General features: G+C 32.7%; 1 protein-coding gene across 4 annotated transcripts in view; it reads left to right on the top strand.

The window, feature by feature from the left end:
- The window catches only part of LOC148609390 (ligand of Numb protein X 2-like), a 74599-nt gene that overhangs the window by 39537 nt on the left and 22138 nt on the right, over positions 1-12924 (top strand). For all 4 annotated transcript variants that reach the window (XM_088540923.1, XM_088540926.1, XM_088540925.1 and 1 more), the window contains one exon: positions 5496-5588. In XM_088540923.1, the coding sequence (XP_088397049.1) occupies positions 5496-5588 (93 nt within the window). The remainder of the gene's footprint in view (positions 1-5495; positions 5589-12924) is intronic.

Here is a 12924-nt window from a genome sequence, read left to right as displayed (position 1 = left end):
TAATGTGTACCCGATAATGCCCTGCTTTATGTCAGAAGCTGTTTGAAGGTCTTTTCTGTCTAATACTTAAAGTATGTGTTCTAGAAAAAAAGAGTCCTTTTAGTCCAAGTTTAGATAAACATCCTTTATTCTAGCGATAATAGAAATGTAATTATTGATTCAATAACAGCCGACATTTCATCACAAATTGAATAGGTACAAAATATTGCAATATTGCACATGATATTTTTTTCAATTGAATCCACAGTTTTGTCAGTATTTGTTTTTTTGTTGATATTCTTTGCAAAATTCCTTTGATTTCTGTATTTCTGTATTATGACTTCATATAAAAGAGAGCTTTAGTGTAATTTAGGATATGAAGTTAGTTAAATCACTTTCCATCATAACTATGTGGTAATAGTAATTACTGTACAGTTTTGAACTCTCTTTGAATTTACAAACTCAGGATTTATGTACGATTCACAAAATTATTTTGGTGAACAGTGTAAAAATATGACAGATATGTGGCAGGAGGCCAGTTGTTCCAAATTATTCACAATTTTGGAGTTGCTTTATCTTCGAATAACTTAGTTTTAGGAAGAGTCTGATTTTTATCCTTCTCTTAGGTCAAGGTTTTAATGCCCAGCAGGGGCATAAAGATGTTAGGTGTCTGTCTATCCGTCACACCTTACCAATCCTAAGCTAGTCATATTATTAACAAACTTAAAAAAAAATTTAATCCACTCTTTTCTTCAATATTCATTAATTTTAAGCACATCTGGCAACAGGCCATGTGAGCTGTTGCCATCACTTGGCGTCCTTTGTCGTTAACAAGTTCTCAGAACTCTTTTCCTCTGACACTACTTGACCAATGGAACCGAACTTCGTATTTTTGATCCATCAAAAAACATGGCCGCCATTACTAAAAATAGAACATAGGGATTAGACAGTATTTTTTGCAAATATCTCCAAAACCGTTAGATTTAGCTAAAATTTTGACGCAGGTAAAAGTGTTCAGCATGATGAGATCTATCTGTGGTTTAGTTTTTATTTTAATCTGGTAAATAATGTTTAAGTAATTGCCCTTTTTCAACATTTTTTTGCTATTTTTAAGGTTATTTCTTTCACAAATCTTCTCCTCTGATACTACTTGACTGATAGGAACCAAACTTGGTATGAATGTTTCTTGGAGTATTCTGCATCGAATTGATTCGTCTAAAAACATGGCTGCCATTACTTAAAATAGAACATAGGGGTCAGACACTAATTTTTTGTGTATTATATCTCCAGAAGCCTTGAAAGGCAATATATAACCAAGTGAGCGATTCAGGCTCCTGGGTACCTCTTGTTATATTACTCTGTAGTAGCAGTGTATCAATCAAAAGCAGACATATTAGTCAATTTTGACATTAGGAGTTTGAATCATGATTGTGTCCTGGTTCCATTGAGGGTTTAAATTCAAGCTTCAACTGTCAATATGAAAAATTCAGAAATATTTAACATTACTGGGATTGAACTTTCCTGTCATTTTACTGTCAGATCATCAGGGCATGACAATCTAAGCAATGTTTCTGCTTTGGTTTTTGTTCCCTGGGAAGTTCTTAACTAACAATTCCCTCATCCAACCATATATGTCAACTTACAATTGCTATGAATATGTTCTTTATTGCATAATTTTCCCTTGTACTGAATCAATGTTGAGTCCAGTGGGAAACATTGTTCAGTATGCATTCTAGTAGTATAAGATTTTTTTGGATGGATGGGCTTAATTTTTTTGAGTGAATTTCTTTTGTGCCAGTCCTAAATTTGCTCTGCCATCAGTTGTTGTTCACTAAGATTCCATATGCTGTCATCATTTTATTTTCATGGGACCACAAAATGTTAATGGTCATATAATGGTATCAGGCTGTCATTGTTGTGGGTATCATCCAAATACATTTTATATCTATTGAAAACCTTAAGACTTGTGCCTAGATCTTTACCATATTGTACCATTAGTTGCCAATACCACCAAGGGTGTTTGATGTTAGGTTATTAGAGTCAGAAAATAGGACATTAATTAAGTTTAAGATTTATTGAGTTTACCATGGCAATGTGTAGTAGAGCCAGGTTAACCGATACTTGCCATGGTAGAATTATAGACGAACATCTGCAAAGCTTCAAACACAAAATGGTTATCTCTATTTTAATGAAATTGTTCTAAATGAGGTGTGAAGCATAAAATCTTACTATGCATTTATTTAATTTGGGTCCTTGTTGACCCATATTGACCGCTCTACAAAATCCTACCCTAAAGAAAATTATAGTTTGTTCAAAAATATTATCTTAGTATTTTATCATCTTGGTTTATAGGGAATTAAGCCAATTAGGTAGTGATTAATTCATTTAATAATGATGAATTCTCTTCAGAATTGTCATTATATTTGTTGGCAATTAGTAGGTCTTCCTATATAATTGTTATGCAAATTATCTGGACCATAATGTTCATATGCACATAATTTGTGAATCTGCTGGGAGGAGTATATTGAAAATTTTACACTTGAATGGAGCCAGTGAAAAGCCTTGTTATATAATTATTGCACTAGAATAAGTGTTTTCCTGTTGTCTTGATAATAATTCCACTACAATTAAATGGATCTTTGAAATTGTACTGCAAGGTGCTATACCCCTAAAGGAAGGCTGGGATATTTTGAGGGTTGTAACTTGGATCATTTATGAATATGAGGTCAAATTGTGGGGACTTTTTTTTTCTGCTAAAATTCTTATCCCATGTCAAATATTTAAATGCAATCAAAATTCAGATCTGTATTAAGCTTGAATGGTGTGTCCATACTTATCCCAACTGTTCAGTGTTCAATCTCTACAGTCATATCTATCTATGCACTGCAAAGCATTTTGCTAGTTAATAAAGTGAATAGTGAAAACAGTAGTAAACTGTTCATAACTCATACACACTGCTTGATTCTAATAAAGACTGGTACTGAGGCAAGCCAGGACTTTGTACTGAATTTTTAATAGATTAGAAAACATAGTTGGATCTAGACTCAGAAATGATGGGGTTTAACCAAGCTTAAAATCTTTTCATTTAAATTAGTAATGGCATCTATTTATGTCTCTAGAGAAACTAATATTTATGCAATGAAGTTATTGCAATGATAGCAGGATTGTTTGGGATCTGAGGATTAGATATTTCCTGGAAAATTCAGATATAGGAACTTTATTTTAAGTGTGTGAGAGTAATTACATACATAAATATATTTATACTGCTCAAAAAAAGTTTTGCAACACTTATTGATAAAATATCAAAAATATTGCTAGATTATGAAGTTGACAAAAAGTTAAGAAGAATATGTATATTGATGGATTTGAATTTCATTTTGTACAAGTTGGTAAAAATATTACAGGGGTTAAATTGCAGTTTTTTTCATCTTTCAATTACATTTCTCTGGGTTTCAGTAGTCTGTATGGCCTCTCCTAGAATCAATGCAAGCTTAACATTGTCAATACAGTAATGAATCATTACTTGTGGAATGTTGTGCCATTCTTTGACCTTATGTAATGGGTCAAATCCTGCAGAGTTTGATGTTGGTTATCATGGTGTGTTCTGCAAACTTTAATTTGTATTTTCTGCAACCCAATGCAGCCTTGCAGACTCTCTAAATTTATTGTCTATACAGTCACATAACAGAATTTACAAAAAAAAATCATTTAATCCTATTTTGCTTCAGGTGTGTGAAAATTTAATTTACTTCCTGTACAATTGAGAATTTTTCAAAAGAACAAATGTCAGTTAATGAATGAATTATGTTTAAAGTCTTGTAAATTTCATGAGTTAACAGCAACTTCATTCCTTCTCGATCTGTTTTCTAAGTTTAGACCTCCTTCCTGTCTGTAAGTAATCAAGCGGACGTGAAGCTATCAATGTTTAGAATAGACAATGGAACTCAGAAATAAGACTCTTAGACGTTAATGGAATGATGCATTTTGTTATAAAACAATTTTGTCAATGTCTGTTGAGTATTAGAGAATTTTGTGCTTGATTTCCAAAAGAAAATTGAGCATTGTGGTATCATATCTGAAAGAAGCTATGGGGTTAAAGTATGGTTAAAGTGTTTTCATTTGAATAGCCCTTAGACAATTAGTGTCTCCTCTTTCTGTTGTTTAGTGTATCCTATATTTATGGGTGTTATTTAGAAACCTGTGAATCATACAGTAAAACTGTCTATACCAAATCCTTAAATTAATTTTAAAACCTGTCGTAACTAGACACTTTTGAAATTCCTTTTTATAACTTTAAATACCAGTCCACAAAAAATTCATACACTGCCAATGGTAAAGTGATTCATGGTGAAGTAAAACCCACCAAACATGATGCTATTTCAGTCTACATATTCTATACTTTCATATAATGATAATGCTTTTCTTCAATCAGATCTGCACTTTTTAGAAAATCATGCATTCATCTCCCACTAAAATCTACCAACTGTAGCTAAATCAATATAACTCTTGCAAAGTGCCAGTACCAAGTACAATCTATATAATTTTTTTCTCAAAAGCAGAACAACCAAATGAAAAACAAAGGCTGGTTATGTGGTCTATAGCTGTTTCTGAACAAGAAATAAAAGTTAATTTAGTGGGTTTTTGACATGCATGAATCACCCACCTCCTGTCTGATTTTTGTATAAACTGCTTCTTAAATGTACTTTGAACCTGGGTAAACCAAACATTTACTGAATAGAAGTGGTTCTGTCTAGATAGGTTTTTACTGTATATCATTTAGAGTGAATTAAGAAAGGAATTTTGTAATTATGTCTAGTCATTGACACTGGAAAGAAAGATGATTTTTTTAAGATAGTTAAGTTGTTGTATAAAGTGTATATGCATGTAATAACAATATGATAATGTCATTGTTACTATTCATACAATGTTTGGTCTGTTACCATGGATACCTTGATAAATATAATGTCAAGGATTTGTTATATTTTTTTAGTCCCCTGCCAGCAAAAGTCAGGTATCTGGGGATGAAGACTTCAATGGTTTAGAAATAAGGACTATGCAGAGGCCAAAAAGCATTTTCCTGGCCACCACTAAGTAACCAGGGCCTATGAGCAAAAACTTCTTATTTGTGCTCACTTGTCACATTGTCTTTGAAGAAGTTTTTGTAATAGATTACATAGACAAATATATATTATATTGTTATTTTTCAAACAGAATTTACTAAAAACCTTCTCCTTGTCGTTGATGTCTAGATTAGGCTCTGGTAACTTGAGTAAAGTACATGGATCTTTATTAGTTTGAAGTACAATAAAAAAAGCTTATGATTGATTTTGGGGGTTATGACACTTAAAGGATGTTCATAAACCAAACTGAAAGAACTCTGTTTTGAACCCAATCTGTTCTAATGGCTTGTTTTTATGATTCAAGCTTTAGTTTGGGAATTGGCATTTTCTCCAACTTGATATTATTGTGATAAAAATGAAATCAATCTATCAACCAATAATATGTTTTTATTTCAGACTGTTGGACAAGTTATTAGTGGTGTGTCCTAATGTTGACTATTGTGAAGAAGTCCTACCCAGATCTGATCTCGAAGCTCATCTGTTACACAGGTATATATTACTGCTACTATATAGGTGTCGAAAACATACATGTAGTTTCTTTACATGTACCTTAATGGCTTTAGTACTTCCCTTCTAATACAAATTACAGTAGTTTTTTCAGCCCATTAATGAAGTGCCAGAAATAGTCCATTGAACTATTTGTGTCATTTTATATATTTAGAAAGTTTGTTCCTGTTGGTCTTTTTTCAAAATATCTTAATAAATAGAATGATCTTATTTTATTATAACTTAAGTGTGAAATGGGCTATAATCAAATAAGATCTAGTTTTGAAGGAATATCCCCTATGTTTGAATAAATAAAAAGTAACTTTATTTCCTTATCATACTGAAACTGGCTTAATAAGTATGCCTTGAAACCCACTAATTCAATTTAGCAAGATTGCCTCCAGAAATTCACATGAGTGATATTTGTAAAAAAGATTAAAATTTCCACAGCTAGATAAGCTGGAATTAGGTTAGTGTAATTACCAGGTCACAGACATTATCCCTGCAATATTGTTTTTTTGTAACTAAATTGTAATATCTATTCCTAGAAAACTATATATACATTTCTTTTAAGACAAAGTCTGACTTATATTAACTCAATTTTTTGTACAAGTATCTTACACATATTGCATGATTACATTACTGAACTTTTAGATTTCATTAAAACAGTTAATATATATCCTTCAGTATTATCTGTAAAAAGCAGTCCATGATTATGCCCAATAATTATACCATTCCGATCATGTACTCAAAGTATCACCAGTTTTGATACATTAACAACCTGTTTCAACCTGGATTACATTCTTTTGATTTCTGCTAGAATCTTGGTTCCCTTCATTACTCTTTAACCAAAACATCTGTTTAAATTTTTCAAAATGTTCTGTCCCAAAGGGCTCTGTTTAGTCCAGTTTCTTTGTTGATAAAGGCTGAATTTTAATGTGGAACAATTGATAGTGGTATAATGGTATAGACCTTTAATCATTAGTGTTGTCATTGTCAATATATACATGGATTTCATGCAATAACATGAATATTGATAAAACAAAAATGTTCCAAACCACAAAAAGGTTGGTGTTGCTCATTTAGGTTATGTGACCTCAACTTTTATATCTTTTGAGTATATGAGGATTGATCTTGTCTGTCTGTCCAACCATCTGTCCATATTTCTTGTATATGTTACTCCTTAACAACTCAAGGGATTTTGATTAAATTTTATAAGAAGATTGGGTATCATATGTAGATGTGCATGAAAGTATATAGTTACTGTCAGAGTACTACAAAAGAAGATAACCACCTTAAGAGTTTTATTTGTTAAAACCTCATATGTGCAACTCTTCTTAAATGCTGAAGGGATTTTGATGAAACTTTATAGGAAGGTTGGGAATCATATGAAGATATGCATAAAGGAATATAGTTACTGTCAGAGACTCCAAAGGGGAGGTAATTGAAGTTACAAGTTTATATTTAACTTCATTTGAAGTGAGGGATATTCTCTTTGTAAGCATACTCACAGTATTTCATGGAATAAGTAATAAAATCAACTCAATAATCTACTCAGACTGGGATTGGTGTTTAGGATTATGGCTATACCAGAAGAATAGGCTGGGAACAGCCAAAAACTAGAGTTTATATTTCTTATCAATAGCCTGAGTAAAATAGCATGACATTTTCTTATATTTTGAAAAAAGTATCGATACTGCAAATGGAAAATTTTGATTAATAAACCTTATTGATGAGGAATAAGAGTAAAAAAGGACAGAAATAAGTAGTTAAATTAAGTTTCCATGTGCTGTTACTTTCAAGCAGACAGACTAGGATTGATTTGAACATGTTTAGTATTTCCTTGAAGGGACCAAAAACGAAGGCATTTCTGGTTAGTGGCAGATATAGGTCCCATTGCCACAGAAGGAATGCTTTGATGGATAATAAGGGTTAATGACCTTATAATTTAAAAATCAAGGGACAAAAAGTGGGTCTAAACAAGCATTTTCTTGACCTTTTTATATGTTGCTGATTTCTTATGTTTAGCTGCTTCTTCAGTTGTCCCCCGCAAGGGGACATGGATATGCCAGGCTTTTTTTGTAATGCTTTTACCAATTAATTTTATCTTTTGTGTGTAATCATACTATGAGAAGTTACAGATTAAGTTCGACTTTGGTTATGGTTGAATGATTTTTTCAGAAGTTCCAACCCTTGGACAGAAAATTTCAGTGAATTTTAAGTTTTCCACACTTTTTTTTCTATGTGGAGGACATTGGAACACTTCTTTTATTTAGATTCAAAATTGTGTAATACATCACATTATGATTTAAAAGCTATATCAATGTTGACTGTTGTTTCTGAATTAGACCCAGCTGTTCAGGGTTTGACCAGGCATCATTTGAAATGGTGACATTATGTCATTAATACATTTTGTTTGCTTTCTCATTATCTACTATTTATACTTACTTAGAACTTCAAGAGTTTATTAATGATTTACAAGCTTATTATTAGCTATTTATTGGTGTATAAGAAGTGTATCTTTTTCAGAGGGATGCTGTTTATTGGGTGTATGTCAATGTGAAGTTGATATTTGTTCTATCTGTTTCTTGCAACAATGTATATGAGTTTAGGTTAAGTTAAGAAATTAAACACAGAAAGACTCAGATTCAAGGCTTATTATAAGACTGGATGTAATATCTTACATTATGAGATTTTAAATAATGATTAATACACAAGGGATCAATATCTTTTTCTTGCACATATATTTCAATCAAGATGATGAATAAAAGCCACAAAAATATTTTGGTTTGCAGGAAATTGCATACTGTGTCCTGACATGAATTCTTATATATTCCTTATACATAACTTGACCAAGACATTAACTCCAAAATTAAGTCTACCTCCTTTGATGGCATAGCACATTGTGGTACAAAATCAGAGATCCAACTAATTAAACCAAAAGGGGGCCAGAAACAAATATTATCTTCATGTCAGGACAACAAATGGACTGTATTAATGAATTGGATCTCTGATTTTGTACCACAATGTGCTATGCCATCGAAGGAAGGTTGAATTAATATTGGAGTTAATGTCTTGAACCAGTTATGAAATAGGAATCAGAATGAACCATTCTAATGTGTGGACGATGACTTGTTTCAAAGGGAAAGGATCTATTTTTAAATTGTACCACAAGATGTCATATCGCTCTAAGAATGTTTGGATTGGTTCTTGATGTTTTGACAGGAGTCATTTAGGAGCTGGGGCCAAACATGGGCAGTTTTGATAAATGGTCAAATTCTCTTCCTATGTCATATGTCTAATTGCAGTTAAATTGTATCAAACTTGAATTACGTGTCCATACTTCCCCCTACTATTCAGCGTTTTTAACTCTGTGGTCATATCAAACTGTTCCCTGTGAAGCATTTTATTTTACGCTTGTAAATATCACTTACTTTGCAATGGTAAAATTTGTGCAATAAAGGCGATTTCCAAGCATAAATCAGATATAAAGTTATTTATGAGAAAATATGTTGACAAAGTTAGTATTTTCCAATAAAAGGCTTTATTAAATCACATGTAACTGCTATGATTTATATTGGTATATTGATTTGGCTTGTATACTAATAATTTAAAATTGTTGACGGCAGTTTTGTTAATGTTTTTAAATTAATCAGTGGAAGGAATTGGAAATTTTTATTGAGAAAAACAAGCAGTTTGCAGTATTAATTCAACATATATAAAAAAATCTTACATTTTCATAATGTCTTTCTAAGAACATAAAATAACTAGTACTTAGAGAATATAATTAAGTTGTACCATGTATTTGTTATGAGTTATCTTTATTGCCATAAATTAAAAAGAAATTCCCCTATTCCATACGGTTAATAAGGAAATATTCAGACAAAACGGTAAAACAGGCGTCCCCCTTTTTAGCTCACATGGCCAAAGACCAGGTGAGCTATTGCCATCACTTGGCAGCTGTCGTCGGTGTCGTTAACAATTTTTCAAAACTATTCTCCTCTGACACCACTTGACCAATCGGAACTAAACTTGGTATTAATGTTTCTTGGGGTATCCTGCATAGAACTGATGTGGGGATTTTTGATCAATGAAAAACATGGCTGCCGTTACTAAAAACAGAACATATGGGTTAGACAGTAGTTTTTCGCATATATCTCCAAAACCATTAGATTTAACCAAATTCTGACAGGGGTTAAAGTGTTATGTTTAGATCTATCTGTGGTCAAATTTTCATTATAATCTGTTAAGCCATGTTGGAGTTATTGCCCTTTTTCAATCTTTTTTTTTTTGCTATTTTGAATGTTATTTCTTTCATAAATCTTCTCCTCTGACACCACTTGACCAATCAGAACCAAACTTGGTATGAATATTTCTTGGGGTATCCTGCATAGAACTGTTGTGGGGATTTGTGATCCCTTGAAAAACATGGCCACCATTACTAAAAATAGAACATAGGGGTCAGACAGTAGTTTTTGGCATATATCCCCAAATCTGTTAGGTTTAACCAAATTCTGACTGGTATTAAGCATGATGTGATCTATCTGTGGTTAAATTTTGGTGAAAATCTGTCGACCTATGTTGGAGTTATTGCCCTTTTTGGACGTTTTTTGCTGGTTTTGTTGTTATTACAGTTGAACCTCCATGTGTCGAACTCGGAAGAGTTGAAATCTCAGATAACTCAAACTAATTTCAAAGTCCCAGCAAAACTTACCTTACTCCAATACAGTTTTACCTCCGATGAATCGAAATCTTGGATAACTTGAAGTTTTCCATCAGTCCCCTGTATAGGACTTCAAAGTTAATTAACTTGGATGTCTTGAAGTCAAATAATTGCTTTATTACAAACCATGAACGAAGTGTGTTTTTACAATGATTAGCGTTGCCTTTGAAATAATTTGTTGACACTCATTATTGCTTGATTAATCTAAAATAGCGTGTGTAGTGAAAAGAAACAAACTTTGTTGATCACATGTGTAGGTATTCACACTAACAGTGATATCGGATATTTTGATAAAATTTAAATAAAAATACAAATGAATTATATTGGTACATGTATCTGAATATTTAATTAGACATCAAACAGACGGTAAAAATAATGTGTATTTCAACAACTACATTGGTTTTGTTAGTGACTCTGAAATTTTATCGTAGTAATGTAGAGTGCATGGTTTGACAAATCTCCTGATTGTGAGACATGCAAAGCAGCATGTTATGAACTTATGATGTTTTCGATGTATAAATATAAAAAAGGAAATTTCCCTTAAGCACAGGATGCTGTTTAGTATTTAAAACATGAAAAACATCACACAAAAGTATCTTCCGATATAAAACTCAAGTCATCGCGAAGAAGCCTGTAAAGTTAAGAACACGAACATGTACAAACAAAATAAAGGATGTAAATGCAGAATCAATCTTCGACCAAACTACTTCCGGGTTATACTCGACCTCGGATGACTTGAACCTTGAATAACTTGAACATTACCACCTAAGAACACAGCATACCACCTACAAACACAGCATACCACATACAGACACAGCATACCACATACAAACACAGCATACCACATACAGACACAGCATACCACATACATACACAGCATACCACATACAGACACAGCATACCACATACAAACACAGCATACCACATACAAACACAGCATACCACATACAGACACAGCATACCACATACATACACAGCATACCACATACAGACACAGCATACCACATGCAAACACAGCATACCACCTACAAACACAGCATACCACATACAGACAGCATACCACCTACAAAAACAGCATACCACCTACAAACAGCATACCACCTACAAAAACAGCATACCACCTACAAACACAGCATACCACATACAAAAACAGCATACCACCTACAAAAACAGCATACCACATACAGACACAGCATACCACATACAAAAACAGCATACCACCTACAAAAACAGCATACCACATACAAAAAACAGCATACCACATACAAACAGCATACCACCTATAAACACAGCATACCACATACAAAAAACAGCATACCACATACAGACACAGCATACCACATACAAACAGCATACCACCTATAAACACAGCATACCACATACAAAAAACAGCATACCACATACAGACACAGCATACCACATACAAACACAGCATACCAACTGCAAACACAGCATTCCACCTACAAACACAGCATACCACCTACAAACACAACATACCATCTACAAACTCTCTATATTGTACTGACCACTATAACCATGGCAGTTTCCTCTCAAACTCCCCCAATTGGCAAACACATTGTATCTGTCATACCAGTCCCTGCATCCCTGGCAGTATACTCTCTTATACCCCTTACTTGCAAATTCATTGATTCTGTCTTAAAGTCTGGAACTTGATGTCAAGAATGAATCAAAGTTAAAATTCTTATAAAATGGTTAACTTGGTGGATGTCATAACCTATGTCTAACTACTTCTTGATTGTGACTTTTAGTCATGATGGATCAATGTTAATAAGATAAGGACCAAGCAGAACCAATTCCATATGATGGTAATTGACAATTTAACTCAGTCTATAATCTCAGCTAACTTAATCACTGATTCCCACAGAAGATAAAAGGCACAACAAAATGACCATTATGGGTGGTATGGTAAATTGTAATACATGTTCAATGGGATTTGATGGTTCACTAAATGATATTGTTAGAGTTCAAGGTGCTAGATATAAAATAGGATAATCTCCTTACTACCAATGCTGATAAGGAAAAATATTGTTTTTTTATGTAGTCTTTGAACTACACTTAAAAATTTAAACTAATTCCATAAATTAGAGAACTTAATTTTGCAAAATGGCAAAATTTTCTCTTCAGCATAGTTACTTTTACTAGAAAAAATAGCACTTTGGATTGATCCATGGACTGTCACTGCTGAAATCAAAGCAGTTCAATATTTGAAGAATAATGAAATAAGCCCTTCCTTTGAATGACGTTTTGACTGAGGCATAATAATCTTAGCTGACAAAATGACTTTTTTCCTGAGTGAATAGAATTCATGTCAAAATCACCATTATAGGCTGTAGATCAGAGACCATGAATACATAACCCAGTGTATGTTGTTTAATAGGACCATAATCATCATTGATGAGTGTAAATAGAGTAAGTTGTCTACCTTCTGGGAATAGATAAATGAGTTGTCTCCCTTCCAGCAATAGGTAAATTTGTAACCATCAGAGATAGAATTTAATTTAACATGAATGAAATTTTTGTGCTTGTTCTATTTGTCTAATTGGTGGGATATAAAAATTTACCAATTTACACAGTTAATTTAATTCAAATGGTGAG

This window comes from Perna viridis, chromosome 8 (genome assembly GCF_037379345.1).
Source record: "Perna viridis isolate PV_CMFRI_1.1 ecotype Kerala chromosome 8, ASM3737934v1, whole genome shotgun sequence".
NCBI lineage: Eukaryota > Metazoa > Mollusca > Bivalvia > Mytilida > Mytilidae > Perna > Perna viridis.
The sequence above is the reverse complement of the archived record's forward strand: the minus strand, read 5'-3'. Positions and strand labels throughout refer to the sequence as shown.